The sequence below is a fragment of the Leptonychotes weddellii genome, chromosome 15 (genome assembly GCF_054177405.1).
Source record: "Leptonychotes weddellii isolate Sample4059 chromosome 15, ASM5417740v2, whole genome shotgun sequence".
Taxonomy (NCBI): Eukaryota; Metazoa; Chordata; class Mammalia; order Carnivora; family Phocidae; genus Leptonychotes; species Leptonychotes weddellii.
Window position 1 is genome coordinate 38,036,147 of NC_138383.1, and position 19,171 is coordinate 38,055,317.

General features: G+C 37.4%; 1 protein-coding gene across 6 annotated transcripts in view; it reads left to right on the plus strand.

The window, feature by feature from the left end:
- Nucleotides 1-2,192: 2,192 nt before the first annotated feature.
- Nucleotides 2,193-19,171, plus strand: part of GOSR1 (golgi SNAP receptor complex member 1) — a 41,619-nt gene continuing 24,640 nt past the window's right edge. Inside the window, exons 1-7 of one of the 6 annotated variants that reach the window (XM_081806134.1) lie at nt 2,212-2,329; nt 3,411-3,443; nt 4,951-5,071; nt 9,482-9,569; nt 9,940-10,047; nt 14,844-14,935; nt 17,916-17,990. In XM_081806134.1, coding sequence (XP_081662260.1) covers nt 2,299-2,329; nt 3,411-3,443; nt 4,951-5,071; nt 9,482-9,569; nt 9,940-10,047; nt 14,844-14,935; nt 17,916-17,990 — 548 coding nt within the window. In that variant the 5' untranslated portion in view covers nt 2,212-2,298. Of the gene's footprint in view, nt 2,330-3,410; nt 3,444-4,950; nt 5,072-9,481; nt 9,570-9,939; nt 10,048-14,843; nt 14,936-17,915; nt 17,991-19,171 lie in introns of all 6 variants that reach the window. The other 5 variants (XM_081806135.1, XM_081806136.1, XM_081806139.1 and 2 more) reach the window with 5 other exon arrangements.

A 19,171-nucleotide genomic window follows, 5' to 3' on the forward strand; every position in this document is an offset into this window, starting at 1 on the left:
GCCCATCTCTACCCCTTACAGCAATGGCTGAGCTGGAGGCGTAGACTCCACCCTCACCTGGCTGTAAAGAAGCCAGTGTGGTGGGTGGTGTCAAAGGAGGCTCAAGTCAGGGCGCTTGGGAGTCTCAGTTGTCTGAGCATCAGACTCTCGGTTTCCGTTCAGGTCATGATCTCCACGTCTGGAGATGGAGCCCACTTCAGATTCCGCACTCAGCGGGGAGTCTGCTTCCTCTCCTACTTTTCCTTTCTCTCTGCCCCTCACCCCCCCCACACACACTCTGAAATAAATATTTTTAAAAAAAAAGGCCCAAGTAGAGAGCCAGGACCTCCATCACAGCACAGTGGTTATAAGGCCCCCTGTTATAATGTCAGTGGAGGCCATCTGGGGAAGAGTAACAGGGCACCTCCAACATACCACCTGGGTTATCTACAGAGGCCAGGGGAGAACCTGAACTTCTCTACTTCAACCTTGTGGCAACAGGCAGTTCCCCAGCACCCCCACCAGCACAACGTCAGAGGAGTTCTGCTTAAACAGAATATATGAATATCCAGGGTCTTATAATACCTTAAAATATCCAGGACTACAACTTAAAAATCATTCATTATACCAAGGACCTAGGAAATTTCAACTTGAAGGAAAAAAATATAATTAACAGGTGTCAATATCAAGATGACACAGATGTTGGAATTATCTGACAAGGACATAATAACAATATTTTAATGAGCAATTACAAATAAACTTAGAACAAATGATAAACAGAGTCTCAGCAAAGAAATAGAAGATATGAGGAACCAAATGGAAATTTTAGATCTGAAAAACAATAATTGAAATAAAAAAACTCAGTGAATGGGCTCAAGAGCAGAATGGAGGGGAGAGAGGAAAGATATGCCTGTCAGTGAACTTGAAGACAGAACATAGAAATTACCCCATCTGAACAACAGAAAACAGACTGAAAAAAATTAGTAGAGCCTCAGGGATATGTAGGCCTCTAGCAAAAGATCTAGCATTTGTGTCATCAGAGTCCCAGAGGGAGAGGAAAAAGAGTATGGGGCAGAAAAAAATATTAGAAGAAACAACGGCTGAAAATTCCCCAAATTTGGCAAATGACATAAACCTAAGATTCTAGAAGCTTGAGCAAATCCAAAACAGGATAAAACCAAAGAAATCCACACTAAGACACATCTTAATCAACTTTCTGTAAAGTAAAGAAAAAAGTTTTGAAAGCAGTGAGAGAAGAGATACCTTAGCTATAGTGGAAAAACAATTCAAAGAACAGCCTATTTCTCATCAGAACCCTAGAGGACAGAGGAATTGCACATTTTTTCCGGTGCTGAAGAAAAAAAAAATTGTGAACCTCAGATTCTATATCTGGCAACAATATCTTTCAGGAATGAAGGGGAAATCAAGACGTTACCAAATGAAGGAAAACTAGTAGAATTTGTCTCCAGCTGACCTACTCTTTAAAAAATGGCTAAACGAAGTTCTTGAAACAGAAAGGAAATGATAAACGAAGGAAGCCTGCAACATCAGGAATGAAGAAAGAAAAATGGAAAGAGTAAAATATGGGTAAATACAGTCGGCTTTCCTTCTGCTTTTGAATTCTAGAAATTATCCTTGACAGTCGAAGCAAAAACGATAACATTACCTGGTGTGGTTCTCAATGAATGTAGAGGAAATCTTAAAGACCGTTATAAATGGGAGTGGGTAAAGGGACAGGTATGATTTAAACGCCTTTACAGGAGGTAACTTTTCCACATTTCACTAGAACTGGTAAAATGTGGACACAAACCGACTGTGATAATTTATGTATCTATTTGGGTGGCTTTGGACAGCTGATTCCAACAGGTTGAAAGGGGGCAGGATGAGGTACGTGGAAGCAGTCAGCACACACTTCAGGATGAAAGGTTGGTCTTGGGAAGAAAAGAGCCTGAGGTTGGCTGAAGACACACCTTGAGAAAAGGCGAGGGAAACAGAGACTTGCTTCTGACGATGACTCTCTTCTCAGCCAAGCAGCCAAGAGGAGATTAGCCGAATTGAGGGCGATGATGCGGGTTTGGGGCGCCGAGAGAGGATATGAGCACCAGAAGGACAGACAACTCAGGTAGCGTCTGGAGTTGACTGGTCTTCAGCCCCACTGCTCAAAAGCTGGAAAATGATTAATTGACCGCCAGGTGGCGGTGTCTGTGGAAGCTCACGTATCCCATCGGCCCTGGCGCCGGGGCGGAAGAAGGTGCGGAGGTAATTCTCTGGCTCGCTTCGCCTCTACTCTCCTTTCCCGACTGACGTTGGACAACAAAGATGGCTGCAGGAACCAGCAATTATTGGGAAGGTGAGGGAGAGGCGTCCGTGTTGGTCTCGCCAAGAGGCAGAAGGGCTGGGTGGGGACGGGTCTTGGGGGAGGCGGCAGAGGAAAGAGCCTGGCCTCCGGGGCGGCCGAGCCGACGGGTGGGGCTTGTCTAATGGGAGCCCCGGCCCTGGGGGCTGAAGAGACGGAACGGTCTGGGGCAGGGGGCTGACCCGAGAGGCAGCGAGACCTGAAGCAGGGGTTGGGCGGAGAGAGCGGAGCGGCGATGGAGTGGAAGAGGGTCCTGAGTCACTGGAGGAGAACTGGGTTGAGGGGCTGAGCGAACTTGGACGAAGGGGTTTGGGGCACGAACTCTCGAGAGGAGACGAATTTTGAACGAGAATATCCCGAGCCCAGGAGGCTGGAAGAGTCAGCGTTTTAAGAGTTGAGGTCACTCACTGTTGGACGGTTGAGTAGGATAAGGGAAAGAAGGAACTTGTCAGTCCGGTCCATCGAGGGAAGTTATATGAACGAAATGTCTCCTACTGGGTCCCCCCGGGAGCTTCAGGCTAGGACTTCGAGGATTGGGTGTCGAGTCCCGTTTGAAGGCAGAGGAAATAACTTTACGCTCTGCTGTGGATATGAGTTTTGTTAAAAAGAGAAAGTTGAGAGAACCAGTGTGAATTGTAATGATTGCATTTGCTATACCTCTTCTGCAAAAAAACCCAAAAAACAAGAAACAACAACAACAAAAAACCGTCTTGTGATTTGACAAGTACGTTTATTTAATTACTGAAAATATGGGGGCGCCTGGGTGGCTCAGTCGTTAAGCGTCTGCCTTCGGCTCAGGTCATGATCCCAGGGTCCTGGGATCGAGCCCCACATCGGGCTCCCTGCTCCGCGGGAAGCCTGCTTCTCCCTCTCCCACTCCCCCGCTTGTGTTCCCTCTCTCGCTGTGTCTCTCTCTGTCAAATAAATAAATAAAATTAAAAAAAATAATAATTACTGAAAATATGTTCCGATAAAGTGGGCTCATGTAAAACTCACTCCTGGACCATGATGACGACCAGGGATCAGAGAAGGCTCATCTTTTTCTTTCAATTGTCTCTTTGCTTTATTACAATAGAAACTACTCTCCGAAGCCACTTGGAAACCACAAGTAACAGTATTGTCACTATCAGCCCCTTGGTCTAAGAGCTTAATTCTAAGTTCATCCATATTTGCTTCTTACACTTTCAGAAGGCCTTTTACTTGATGTTTTGTATTAGGGAAGACAGTAGTTACAGAGAACCATGATTATAGTTTAAAACATACATTTAAATGCCTATTTGAAATGTGTACTAGATAGAAAATATTTTTAAATTATGTACAAGTGACTATTGGTATCTTTAATGCTAGTCATTAGGCTATAGTTTTTTGAAGCGCCGTGCTATAATAATTATAGCAGCTTATTATTAACAACCTACTCTGTGCTTTAAGCATATGGTTACTAATGCATAGAAAAACCCTGAAGGTAGGGTCTTGGGATCCAGCACTATGTCCCACTCCGAGCTCAGCGGGGAGTCAGCTTGAGGATTTCTGTCCCTCTCCCTCTGCCCCTCCCCCTGCTCATGCTCACACTTGTGCGGGCGCTCTCTCTCTCAAATAAATAAATAAATCTTAAAAAAAAAAGTGGAGGTTCATAGGTTAAGTAGATTTTCAATAAATCTCAGAGTCAGTTCTCGGAATCTCAGAACATTAGGGTGAGCTAAGATTCTGAGACTTAGTCGTCTCTGACAAAATATGCTCCACTATATTATACTGCTTCCTACTTCTGGTTGCTGATAAATATATTGAAATAATGTTTTGTAATCCTTATTCCTGAAAGATGAGATCCTTACAATATTCCTTTCTAAATTTCAGCTCTTTTATTTTGAGGTCCACTTCCCCATGAATGAGAGTACTCATGTCTAGATGTAGGTTCCCGCCTGGGGCTTCTCTTATACCGATGTTTCTGTTTGCTTCTATTCTTTTAAAACTTAGGCCCTTATTTTGCCATACTTATATTTGACCTTGTTAGTCACATAGTTTATTATTAATTTAAGAGTCTCTAAATTTCTTTCAGTAAACTTACTGAAAGACCAATTTTTAATCCTTTGTTAATGATTATTTTTCTTTAAGCTTCAATTGCTAAGTCATTCTACTAAGAATTTCATAAGCTTTGGAATATAAAGAGATAGGAAAATCTCTGTCAAAAACAGTGATGGTTTCTTTTTAATGAAGTTAGTTTATAAGTTGATATAATGCTGGTCATAACCCATACTCAGTTTCTTTATGATTTGTATTCTCTTCTGTTTTCCCCCCAAATTACAGAATTTTAGGCATTGTTACAGAAATAATTTCAGAGATGTTAGAATGTTTGTTGTCTAGCTATCTTTGGAATACAGGTGAAATTTTCCACCTCCCACTGTTTCTCCCCTTCTTGACCCATCTGAAGTTTAAATAAGAGACAGTTTGCTTTTCTGGGTAAGTCTTTGGCTCTCTCCTTTTAACACTTTTCTTTATGGGGAATCTAGATCAATATATGATTATTTTCATAGTTTGTTTTCTTCAGAATAGTTTTGTAATTTTTATGTCTGCTGATGGACTTTTGTGTTTAATTATTTACTTCTGAAATTTTGTTAAAGATCTCAGGAAACAAGCTCGACAGCTGGAAAATGAACTTGACCTGAAACTAGTTTCCTTCAGTAAACTATGTACAAGTTACAGTCATAGCAGTGCCCGAGATGGAAGACGCGACAGGTATAGGTACTACCAGATTCTGTCTCTTATGCCTTAAACCATAGAATGTTTTAAAAGCATTAAAAAATAAACTAAAATATATAACTCTGTAACTTGACCAATTGGTGAATTTTTGGTATTTTATTTTTTTGTTACTGTTTATTTTAGTGATTTATAAAAATTCTTCTTAATTCTTGAGACTAGCATTCATTTGGGATCCTTAGGCAAAGGTTGTGATGGTGTTAGGAGAAAAATGCTAAGGCTTAAGAATGAGTTTCTCATTCTTTTTCTAGTTCAGCCAGTGTATGGTATATGGTTGATTTGCCCACATTGTATTTCTTATATCTCCTGGTTGCTAACTGGATCTGAGAAATTACCCAAATGTAAAGTATACATACTGCTATTCTGGTGTTTTAGAATGAATCTAATGCAGTGTGCATCCTCACTATTAATCATCCAAGCTATTTTTAATTTTGGTTCTTTTTTGAGAAACCGGAATACTATTGTATTGAACATACAGAAAATGTAATCTTATCTTTGAAACTTAGGCTCACTTTAGGCCATCTACTTGTTTAAAAAAAAATTAGGAAATATATAGGACACTTAGAGAGGTATAAAGAATAATGGATCCTTATGTGCCTCTCTCCCTCTTTAAGAAATAATCATTATCAGTTCGGTTGATATCACTTATCAGTATCCCATTTTCTGCTTCCCCATAATCTCCTTTTTTTTTTTTTAAGAAAGATTTTATTTATTTATTTGACAGAGAGAAAGACAGTGAGAGAGGGAACACAAGCAGGGGGAGTGGGAGAGGGAGAAGCAGGCTTCCCGCAGAGCAGGGAGCCCGATGTGGGGCTCGATCCCAGGACCCTGGGATCATGACCTGAGCCGAAGGCAGATGCTTAATGACTGAGCCATCCAGGCGCCCCCCCATCTTCTTATGTTTTTACTACATATGTTTGGTTCCTAAACAATTTATGGTATCTTACTATAGTCATTTTGCAACTTGGTTTTGTTTAACATTATCTTTGTGATTAAGCTTTGGATACATTTAACTGTGGTATATTCATTTGCTACATATAGTATCATACTATGATTGTGTAGTTGTGTATTGTAATCTGTAGATGGACATTGTTTCTAATTTTTGCTAATAATAGTAATTTAATAGCTGACAGTGTTCATCATGTATCAGGTACTGGTTTGTTTTTGTTTTTGTTTTTTAAGATTTTATTTATTCATTTGACAGAGATATAGCAAGAGAGGGAACACAAGCAGGGCGAGTGGGAGAGGGAGAAGCAGGCTTCCCACGGACGGAGCAGGGAGCCTGATGTGGGGCTTGATCCCAGGACACTGGGATCATGACTTGAGCCGAAGGCAGATGCTTAACAACTGAGCCACCCAGGTGCTTCCCCCCCTTTTTTTTTAAGATTTTATCAGTTACTGTTTTAAGCGTTTTATATGAAGACTGCTAGGAACATTTTTACCTATAAAAATATTGTATATCTAGCAGTGGAATTGCTGGTTGCAGAGTCGTTAGTTGTTACCCTTTTTTTTAATTTAACATACTTTTTTGAAGATTGGCAGTGGGTGGGATTTTTTTTCAGCTAATAATAATAGAACAATAAAAATTGAGCATGGGTTTGAACCCAGGTCTTTCTGTCTCCAGAACCTGTACTCTAAACATGTCTATGAACATTCCAACAAAAGACTCATTTGAACACCATAGCCAAAGTATTGATTCTTTTTAATAAGGGCACACGGGAAGCCTGCTTCTCCCTCCCCCACTTCCCCTGCTTGTGTTCCTTCTCTCGCTGTGTCTCTCTCTGTCAAATAAATAAACAAAATTTAAAAAAAAAAAAAGAATTTTAAAGAATTAAAGATAGCGAGGCCAACATATTGACTGTAGGACCTAAAAATAAGCCATTGACATGTCACATAGCTTTGACTGCAGTACAGTGTTTTGGACTTACCTTTATTTAGCAAGTAAAGAAAATGAGGAAGGTTCTTTTGTATGTGTAAACTTAATTTTATCACTAGAAAGCATTTTTCCGAAATTTAAGTCTTCCACTTGACTATGCCAGTGAGTGTGCAATTTTAAAACTCTGAATTGTCAGGAGACACAATTACATGATGCTTTTTCTATATTTTCTGTGCTTCATGAACTTAATACTTTTACAACTCCTTTGAAGGGAAAACTATCTTGAAGACATTTCCTAAGAAATTCTACAGCAAATTGGGACTGACTTTGTAGATTCCTACGGCCCAACTCTCCCTTCAGTAAGAAGCCTAAGGCCGTGAGGATCAAGATCCAGTGTTTATTTTAAAGTGTTTTGTTATTGCCCAAATTGCCCAGATTGTCATAATGAATAATCTTAGTGATGACCAGAATTTTTCATCTAGGAGTAACTTTTTTTTTACTTTCTGTATTTTGAGAACTTTATGGTCTATGAATCATCACATACCTATAAAATGAATTCAATTTAACTGAATCGTAGTATTACGGAGAAGAAGTTTTTGACCATTTCCCTGGACTCGTATACTCTGAGAATGGTGAATATAGAGATTGTTTCCTCATTCATTCAAGTATTTAATGAGTATCTACCATGTGCCAGGCACTATTCTAGGTGCTTGCCATATGTCTGTGAACAGGCAGTTTACCTCTTCATGGAGCTCACATTCGTTGGCCCATTGTTCTTTTTCATATATCTGGTAGGGGAGGATCTGTATTAGTAGTATTTAGAGCATTTTTGCCTGGGCACATTCTAAGAGATAACCACAGAACTTTGGGTTGGCTTTGAAATATAAAGAACTCGATATTTTGGATATATTTTAAGGCAAGTAAATTGAAATATTTTAAGAAATACAAATTTGGACCTAATTAAACATCTTAAAGTAAAAATCCTTTTTATTAGCTACTTTTTGGTTATTTCGTTGCCCATTACTATTGCTGTGGAATTGTATGTGGAGAAGGGAAATAGTAGCTAAAGTGTTTTTTTGATGTTAAACTGATGATTTAAATAGTTTTCATTCACCACACCCAAGCACTGTCACTGAGCAGGACAAAGTCTTCAGTAAGATTGAAGACCATTGTCATTGCCTGTCTACTTATCTGTGTTCAGTATAACTGAGATCTCTATTGAGCTGCTCACATGATAATGCATACCATTTGGGGACCAAATGAAGGTTAGTGGTTCTTCAGAAGAGGCAGGACAAATTTCCTGGACATCTGGTTTTGGAATTTGAATCTGTCAAACATAAGTTTCACTTGTAAAAAGTTAGATTTTTGACTGACTATTCAGGTTAGAAGACAGTTGACATTTTTGTAAAAAAAACCCTGAAACAATTGCATAATACAAGTGGAAATGTAGAGAGTTGGTACTGAAACTTCCCTGCTGGACATGGCTATCTATATTAGACTTAAAGCCAGTTCCTGATTACTTAATAACTAGGTATCCAATCTGTGGATTATGTAAATCTCAATTTTATTTCTTTTTGGTTAAGAGTCGAGGAAAGAAGAGAGAACTTAATTTGAGGAACCATTATTGCTTTGGAGTAAAAATTTAAAAGATTGTTCCTCACAGATCCCATAACATAATCCATAATACCTTTTATGCCTCCTTTTATTTGTAGTACTACTTAGTTCTACACTTTTGTTTCACATACTTTTAGATTCAGCATTTAATTGGGCACTGCCATTGCTTAAGTTACTTTCATTTGGGAAATAATAAACAAGTATTTGGAATTTCTTTACATTATTAAGGTTAGATGTATGTGTTAAAGTTCAGGAAAATCTTATAATTATATTTTATACTGGAGGTACTTGGGTGGCTCAGTCAGTTAAGCATCCGACTCTTGATTTCAGCTCAGGTCACGATCTCAGAGTCATGAGATCGAGCCCTGCATCAGGCTCTGTACTGGGCGTAGAGCCTGCTTAAGATTCTCCCTCCCTGGGGCGCCTGGGTGGCTCAGTTGGTTGGGCGACTGCCTTCGGCTCAGGTCATGATCCTGGAGTCCCTGGATCGAATCCCGCATCGGGCTCCCTGCTCGGCAGGGAGGCTGCTTCTCCCTCTGACCCTCCCCCCTCTCATGTGCTCTCTGTCTCTCTCATTCTCTCTGTCTCAAATAAATAAATAAAATCTTAAAAATAAAATAAAATAAATAAAAAGATTCTCCCTCCCTTTGCCCCTTGCTGCCTGCCCCCCCCCACGTATGCATGGGCTCTCTCTCAAAAAAAAATTATATTTTATACTGAATTTAATATTTAGAATGTGTGTGATCTTTATAGGAAAACTTCTGTAAAAGTTACAGCTTCTTAAACAGAGAATGTCTGTGGGGTTCCACTTGACTTCTTTAAGAATAATTACCTTATTATTTTAAGTATGTTTATAAAGGATTAGGTTTAAGTAATGGATTCTCTTTAATGGGACTTCTCTTTAGCTCTGACACAACACCCCTTTTAAATGGATCAAGCCAAGACAGAATGTTTGAAACAATGGCAATTGAGATTGAACAGCTTTTGGCAAGGGTAAGTACTTTCTGTTAAATGGCTATTTTACTAGTTAACTGTGTTAATCAGTTGTTAGATATGGTACTAGATTATATTAATGCAGACCTGTTTATTGAAATCACCCTTTCATCCAAGATATGTGCCTGCCCAGGCCCCTTGAATTTAGATTATAGCCATTCTCAGGTCTTATGGGTATTATTTTAGGCTTTCTGGACTATTGGGAGAAAATACTGAATCCTTATCTGTCATTTTGGCTTTGGTTTTGGGGTGGTTTTTTTGTTTGCTTTGCCAGTAGCTGAAAGAGCATACAGGCAAATAATTTACTTTTATCTCTTTATAGTGCTTTTTAAAATATTTTGATTGGTTTTCTTTTTCTTCCTCTTTTTAGCTTACAGGAGTAAATGATAAAATGGCAGAATATACCAACAGTGCAGGTGTCCCATCTTTGAATGCAGCACTGATGCATACATTACAGAGACATAGAGATATATTGCAGGTAATATATTGGGCTTGAGATTTTTAAGTTATTGTAGTGTTTTTTTTTAAATCTCTGAATAGAATGTGTATACATGTATTTAAGAGAATAAAGAGAAGAATCTTCTGAGATAATAATATTATGCTGTAGAAATTTGTCTTGTTTTACTTTTTTTTCCCTTGGTATAATAAAATTCTGAAAATATCTGATAGCTCTTGCTTTGCTTGGTAAAAATGAATAATATTCATCACTAGGTAAATATACTTCTACTCTGGGAGACCTTGCTAGCTAGCAATAACAGTGAAATAGCCAATGGTCATGCATAGGCCATAATATGTTGGTTTAGAGTATACTTTCATCAGGCTTTGAAGATAATGTGTGGAAGGGAGGTAATTTACTATATTCAGTATGTTGTTTGGGAAAATATTAAAAGTGTACCAACAAAATGAAATAAATTATTACATACAGATGTGTTAAAAATAGAGTAGTACAAATAGGAAGGCAAATTTTTTTTTTTTTAAAGATTTTATTTATTTATTTGACAGAGACACAGCGAGAGAGGGAACACAAGCGGGGGGAGTGGGAGAGGGAGAAGCAGGCTTCCCACTGAGCAGGGAGCCCGATGCGGGGCTCGATCCCAGGACCCTGGGATCCTGACCTGAGCTGAAGGCAGACGCTTAACGACTGAGCCACCCAGGTGCCCCGGAAAATGTTTTTAATATTGAAAAAATTCAGCCATCATTTCTAATTTTTAAAACTCTTGTAAAAATAGGAATAGGAGGATACTTTATTTACCTAAGGCAAAAATGTTTATATCAAATTAAAGCTAGCATGATGCTTAATGATAAAGCACTGAAAGCATTCCCCTTGAAGAAAGAAACAAGATAAAGAGATCCCCAATCACCACAGATGTTTATTATTGTTTTGGAAGTTCTTGGTGGTACAGTTAGACAGAGATATAAATAAACAAGATCTAAATAGTGACAAGGAAGAGGCAAAACTTATATTATGTAGCAGTGAAACGATCTAACACAACCAAGAAAAACAACTAAAAAAAAAAAAACAAATTAAGATGGTAGATTACAAAATTAATGTATTAAAGCAGGTAGTTTTCCTACATAAAACCAATAACCTTTGAGAAAATATAATGGAAGAAACTAAAATCCTTGTGTATAAATTTAATAAGAATGACTAGGAGTTGCATGTATAAAACTTTATTGAGGAAAATAAAAAAAGATTTAAGTAAAGGAAAAAATTACTCTGCCTTTGGATAGGAAGATTTCTCTCTAAATCAACCTGTAAATTGAGTGCCTTCCAAATGGAAAAAGAGGTTTATGTTCTTTTTTTTTTTTAATTGGCAAAATGACATCAAAGTTCATTTGGAATCACAGACATATGAGTGTAACCAAGAAAAAAAATGTGAGAATGAAGATAAGTAGTAAAGGATGCCTAGTTCTGCCAGATATTAAAACCTATTAAGATGGTAGAAGAATTAGGGGCACCTGGGTGGCTCAGTCCTTGGGCGTCTGCCTTCGGCTCAGGTCATGATCCCAGGGTCCTGGGAGCGAGCCCCACATCGGGCTGCCTGGTTGGCCAGGAGCCTGCTTCTCCCTCTCCCACTCCCCCTGCTTGTGTTCCCTCTCTCGCTGTCTCTCTCTCTCTGTCAAATAAATAAATTAAGGAAAAAAAAAAAAGAAGCTAGAAGAATTAAGACAGTTTGATTCTGGAGAAAAAAGATATACCAATAGAAGAGAACAGAGTTCACATGGAAATTAAGTTTCTGATAAAGGTGGTATTTTATTTTATTTTATTTTTATTTATTTATTTATTTATTTTAAGATTTTTTTTTTTAAAGATTTTATTTATTTATTTGAGACAGAGAGAGAGTACAAGCAGGGGGAGCAGCAGAGAGGGAGAAGCAGGCTTCCTCCTGAGCAGGGAGCCCGACATGGGGCTCGATCCTAGGACTCTGGGATCATGACCTGAGCTGAAGGCAGATGTTTAACTGACTGAGCCACCCAGGTGCCCCTAAAGGTGGTATTTTAAATCATTGGGAAAAAGAGCTATCCCTAAATTAAATAGACATGTAACAATTGGCTAATTATGTAGGGGGGAAAAAACAAACTTGAATATCTATTTCAATCCTCACATCCAGAATAAATTCCAAATGGATCAAAGATCTATATGTAGACAAAGAAACTAAAAGTTCAGAATAAAGCATGAGTGAAATTATACATTTTAGAAATTATACATTTCCAGGGGTGCCTGGGTGGCTCAGTCAGTTAAGCATCTGCCTTCAGCTCAGGTCATGATCCCAGGGTCCTGGGATTGAGACCCACATCGGGCTCTCTGCTCAATGGGGAGCCTGCTTCTCCCTCTACCCCTGCTTGTGCTCTCTCTCTCTTTGTCAAAGAAAGAAAGAAAGAAAATCTTAAAAAAAAAAAAAAGAAATTCTACATTTCTAAACAATACCTAGTAACAGAAACTAAGAAATGTCTGATTTGCTTAATGTACAGAGAACTAATAGAAATAAAAAGATAACCTAATAGGAAAATGGGCAAAGTATACGAACTGGCTGTTTACAGAAAATGTCCTAAACCATAAAAAGATGTTTCCACATGCCAAAAGGAAAATAAACAAATTAAAATGAGATAGGATTTTTCACCTGTCAGAATAGCAAATATTGAAACATCTGTAGCACATTACAAGAATATAGAAAAATGGACCTCATCCAGTGTTGCCGGGAACATAAATTGGTGGTCTTTCTAGAAGGCAGTTTAGCACTATCAAAATTTAAATGTAAGATTCTTTGATCCACTTCTGTTAGGCATTTACTCTTTAAATACACTTTAAAAAGAGTAAGAGTACAGTAAAATATATATACAGGAATGTTTATTTTTCAAACAGCATTTTTTAAACAAAAACAGTAACTAAAATGTTTACTGGTAGGGAATTGACTAAACTATGGCAGTCATAAGAATTCGGTACAACTATTAAAAAGAATATAGATTTCTGTCTGTTAATATGAAAAGATTACTTGATACCTTATGAACTACTGAAAAGAAGGTATATAACAGAATACAGCTGACCCTTGAACAATGCAAGGATTAAGGGTGCTGACACCCTGCTTCTGCACTCCTGTGCAGTCGAAAATTTGCATGTAACTTTTGACTTCCTAAAAACTTAAGTACTGGTAGTCTCCTGGTGACTAGAAGCCTAACATAAACAGTTGGTTAGCACATACTTTGTATGTTATACGTATTATATACTGTATTCTTACAATAAAATAAGTTAGAGAAATGTTATTTAATAGTGATAAGGAGGGGCGCCTGGGTGGCTCAGTTGGTTAAGCGACTGCCTTCGGCTCAGGTCATGATCCTGGAGTCCTGGGATCGAGTCCCATGTCGGGCTCCCTGCTCAGCGGGGAGTCTGCTTCTCCCTCTGACCCTCCTGCCTCTCATGCTCTCTGTCTCTCATTCTCTCTCTCAAAGAAATAAAATCTTAAAAAAAAATAAAAATGATAAGGAAAGGGGCGCCTGGGTGGCTCAGTCAGTTAAGTGTCTGCCTTTGGCTTAGGTCATGATCCCAGAGTCCTGGGATCGAGCCCCGCATCGGGCTCCCTGCTCAGCGGGGAGCCTGCTTCTCCCTCTCTCTCTGCCTGCTGCTCTGCTTACTTGTGTTCTCTCTGTCAAATAAATAAATAAAAATTTTTAAAAATGGTAAGGAAAATGTATTTACAGAACTGCACTGTAAGAAAAATCCACATATAATGGACCTACGCATTTTCAAATCTGTGTTGTTCAAGGATCAACTGTAGTTTGATTTCTTTAGCATAAGTGAAAGAAATAATAGGAAGCTTGTATACACAGAAACATAATTCCTGAAAGAAAATACAAGAAAGTGATCCGAGTTATGAGCTGTAGAGCAGGATGGTTTTTATTTTTGTTCCTTTTGGTGCTCTTTTAGTATTCTCTCCATGTTCATTTATATTTTTGTGTTTAGAGGGGAAGTAGGGGCTTTCTGGGAGATGGGATTATGATTTTCATCTTCTCTATACACATTTCTGAATTTTAAAAAGTAATGAATATTCCTTAATCTCTTAAAAGTATGGTAGTAGAAAGAGAAAGGAAAATATTTGAAGATTATTTTGTTCTTTACTTTTGGTTCTCTTCTTCCTTTGACTGATTTAGGAATTAAATTTCTGTGGAAATTCCAAAAAGATGAAATATGAAAATAAGCCCCATTGGGTGTACACTAATAAGTAGAAAGAGCCCCTCAAGTTTTATCCTAGGCTATTTGGAATCATTTATCTTAAAGTTGTTTTTTTCTTTATAATTCTGTCCCATAAGACAAAGTACTAGAGGATACAAAGGATAGTGATTTAGTGGTACTGTTACCCTAACACTGAATTGTTTTCATTTGAAAGAAATTGGTCACTCTTCAGGAAAGGGATTATAATGTTATTTTTACTTCTTAACTATTTGATTCTTTTTTTTTTTTAAAGATTTTATTTATTTATTTGAGAGAGAATGAGAGAGAGAGAGAGAGAGCATGAGAGGGGGGAGGGTCAGAGGAAGAAGAAGACTCCCTGCTGAGCAGGGAGCCCGATGCGGGACTTGATCCCGGGATTCCAGGATCATGACCTGAGCCGAAGGCAGTCGCTTAACCAACTGAGCCACCCAGGCACCCAACTATTTGATTCTTAAATAGCAGTTTTCTTGACAGAAATTTATAATATGATGACAATACATAATTGGTTCAATAAGAGGAAAATATATAATGAGCTTATGTTGAGATTGGATATTGATTTATTGCAGGATTATACACATGAATTCCATAAAACCAAAGCAAACTTCGTGGCAATACGGGAAAGGGAGAATCTCATGGGATCAGTACGAAAGGATATTGAGTAAGTTACCTTTTATGTTATTTTGTAGGATGTTTATTCGGATTTAGATTTAGAGCATATCAGTGATTAACAGTAAATTAAGTAGCACAACCATGATTTCGATTTCAAGGTTTCTAATTCTCATTTTATAGAGAATTCTCTGAATCTCATTTCACTGTTCTTTAAACATTGCTGAATCTAATCTACTTTCCTGGTCTTCTCTCCAGCTTCCCCTAGTTTTATCATTGGCTCCTGCCAACCTTGACTTCACTGTGTTAATTCAGAGTCCTTAGATGCTATATTCACAAGTTTTTCTCTGATCTCCTAACATCCACCTTAATAATGATATTGCCAATAACTGAAGCTCTCTCTGTTTCCCTTTCTGATTACCACCTATCCCCCTACCCTCTTTCTTGCCCTAACACTTACATATATATGTATCTCAGAGTAATTTCAGTAACCTTTATTTCTCTGGAATTTGAAGTATCTGTGCTTTCCAGGTTTTATTCAGGCTTCATAGCCACATGTCAAATTATTTAAGAACTTCCAGTGTTTTTATGTTAATCTCAATCCATAATTTTAAAGATTTGTTCATCCATCCCTTTACCTCACTGAACTTCAATAATGCATCCTAATGTTTCATGTGGACATTTAAAATTTTTTTTCATGGGGCGCCTGAGCGGCTCAGTCGGGTGAGCGTCTAACCCTTGATCTCAGGTTGTGAGACCCAGCCCCCACTTTGGGCTCCGCACTCAGCACAGAGTCTGCTTGTCCCTCTCCCTCTCCTTCTTCCCCCACTCCCTCCCTCTCTCTCTCTCAAATAAATAAATAAAATCTTTAAAAAATAAAATGTTTTTCACAACTGAACACAACTAATAAGGTAAATCCATTGGGCATCTAATTAAAACTGAAGACTTTCCACTTTTGGACCATCTATTGATGCCTATCATTGTCTCACTTGTGATAAATTTATGATACTTACATATCATAAGTAATTATTACCTTGTGTTTCATAAACATATCTATGATATACATTACCATATCATAAGCTAATACGTATCATGTGTACTCTAAGAAACATTTTCCTAGAGATCCTTTATTTTATTACAACAGTAAGACAGTTTTGCAACAGAAATAACTTCATATTCATTGCATTCATACTTTTTGCTCAAAACTAATCAAGGATTATCCAACCATCAGAGTTATGTTCCTATCCCCAGAAAGTATCTTGGAAAATTAATTTTTGTTTGTCTCTGTTCTGTTTTTTTAATGTTTAGTCTTACGTACTTTGTGGAACATGTAGGAGTAAAAAAACATTTTTGCCATAATTAGATATTTTGTAATATTTTTAGTTCTCAGGAACATGTAAGTCTTTTGTTTAATATCTGTACAGACTATTTATGTATGTATTTTTAGGTATACATTGAAAACCAGTGTAGGGGCAGCCTTTAATGTTTAGGCATTTTCCTCCCTCAAAATTTGTGGGAATTGTTAGAATATAGCCCACTGTAGTAACTTGCTTTCTGAAAAACAATCATAAAAGGGACATGTTCATCCATTCATTAAACTGTTTCCTGATTACCAGCCATGAGTTAAGACTCTAGATCAGTCACAGTAGAAGCTAGAAATGAAAAGACCAACTTGGCCCTCCTGGAGTTTATAATCTAGGTGCTAGAAGGGAGTAAGACATGTATTCAAATTAATATAATACGAAGCAGAATATGATTAGTGAGATGAGATATAGTAGTAATAACTGACATTTTAAAGTTTTTTGCAGTTGTACACTACTTTTCCATATATTACCTCTTTTCTGGCTTCATATAGTCTTTTGGTATAGATAGAAATTATTAGTACCATTTTATAAAACTAGATATTAAGAGACTTGTATAAGTTTAACTGGGTAATAAATGATGCAAGTATAGATTTAAATCTAGATCACCCGTCTTCAGGGCATCTGCCTGGCTCTGTCAGAGGAGTGCGCGACTCTTGATCTCAGGCTTAAAAATAAAAAATCTTAAAAAAAAGTAAATCATCTGTCTTGCAAGTCCTGTGTGTTCTTGGTTATCTCATGCTGCTTTTCCTGGGGTTTTCTTTCCTTCTGTGCTTTGCAAATCAGCACTGCCTCTCAGCCAGTAGTTTAGTTTTATCAGCGTGACCCTCTTTTGTCTTACTATACATGTGTGCGGTTTCTTGAATTTTTTATTTTGTTCTTGTTACTTTAATGTGAGTAAAGAGCAGAAACATGAAAGTGGTGATAGTAACGATAAAAAGCATTTTCTTATAAATTTTAGTGCATTTAAGGCCAAGACAGAAATCCTTAAGTATGCCAAAATTGGCAGATCTTAAGCTTCATTTTAGCTCTACAGGCTCTGGTTAATAGACTGCACATACTAATGTGAAGGAAAACATTCCATGGCAGTAGCTTCCTGTCCCATGGGCTATGTAGTAATAAGTTTAAACTTCTACGTCCACTTGGAGAAAGAAAATAAAGATATAATAATAGACAAAAATAATAATAATAGACAAAGGCAAGTAAGGTTTTTGTTTGTTTAAAATGTTGGGTTATTTTGGTGAAAAATAATAAACAGCCCTAAATTAGAGAGGCAATTATATTTATTTATTATGGATGTCATTTTTAGAAGATGAAAATGATCAAACATTTTAACTTCATTCAAAACTATGGAGAGGATGGAGCGCCTGGGTGGCTCAGTCGTTAAGCGTCTGCCTTCGGCTCAGGTCATGATCCCAGCGTCCTGGGATCGAGCCCCACATTGGGCTCTCTGCTCCGCGGGAAGCCTGCTTCTCCCTCTCCCATTCCCCCTGCTTGTGTTCCCTCTCTCGCTGTGTCTCTCTCTGTCAAATAAATAAATAAAATCTTTAAAAAAAAAAAAAAAACTATGGAGAGGTTCAATTTCCCTACTTTGGATATTACTAGAGTCAGTCACTTCTGTTTTGCAGTATCTGCCAAAGATGTTCTTGAATTTTCTCTATTTTATTCTAGGTCATATAAAAGTGGGTCTGGAGTAAACAACAGAAGAACTGAACTATTTTTGAAAGAACATGACCACCTTCGAAAGTAAGTATTATTGTATACATACATACCATGCAGCTTCCCATACTTACTAATTCCTTTATTGACATAACAAACATTTTTTGTTTTTTATAGCAAGTGTTTTATCAGTGCTAACTCATTTAATTCTCCTAACGACCCTATTTGGTAAAAGTGGAATTGTAACTGTTCCAGCTATTAATTAGGAAAGATATTATGCTATCGAATATCCAAAATCTGCATTCACATCACTTAATTGTTACTTGTAATATATCTTTTATTGCCTTAATGTTTCTTTTCTTTAGCAAGTCTATCCCTCTAATAAATTTGTTCACTACTGTAGATTATTACTGTAGATTATATAGTAATGATGCTGATAATGACTTATGTTTGAATGGCCTGTTACCACTTATATATGCCAAGAAGCTTTATAAAGAGTAATAGGCCATACATCAAATCCAAAGAAATTATCTGATTATCCAGGAATTCAGAAGAAAATGCCTAAAAACTTGGGTGAACTATGTATATGTTGTAAAACAAGTCACCATATTCTGTCCCTTTTTCGTGTATGTTTTTCTCTTCAAGCTACTGGTTTCTGTAATATTTTCTCTGTGTTTTGTTGTAGAACTTAAGGGTCAGAAAGTTACTTATCTCTATTCAGCCTCTAAGCCCTTGAGCATCTAGTATCCATTATAATTAAATGTTACAAATTATGTTGATATTTGCTGCTGAATGTCATAAATTAATCATGTCTGTATGAGCTTAATATACTATTCAATTTATTTTTCTTTAAAGATCACTACTTTACATATAAGGTGTTGTAATCAGAACACGGAAAAATCAAAACCTTTGTAGAAGCCTAGGTTCTAAAAAAAAATTTTTTTTTTTTAATTTAAAAAATTAAAAAATAGAAGCCTGGGTTCCTCTGGTGTTAGATATAGTTTAGTGTTCTTTCTTAATCTGTTTAATGTTATTGATTGGCACAAGGGGGCAGTCTTTCCTAGAGTATATTTAGTTTATACTTAATTCCTAGCTTTGGTAGTTCTTTTTGTATTTGATAAAACCATCATAAAAGGAAGAAAGAAGGGGGGGAAATCGGAGGAGTCGAACCATGAGAGACTATGGACTCTGAGAAACAAACTGAGGGTTCTAGAGGGGTATTAAAGGGGGCACGTTCTGCATGGAGCACTGGGTGTTATACGCAAACA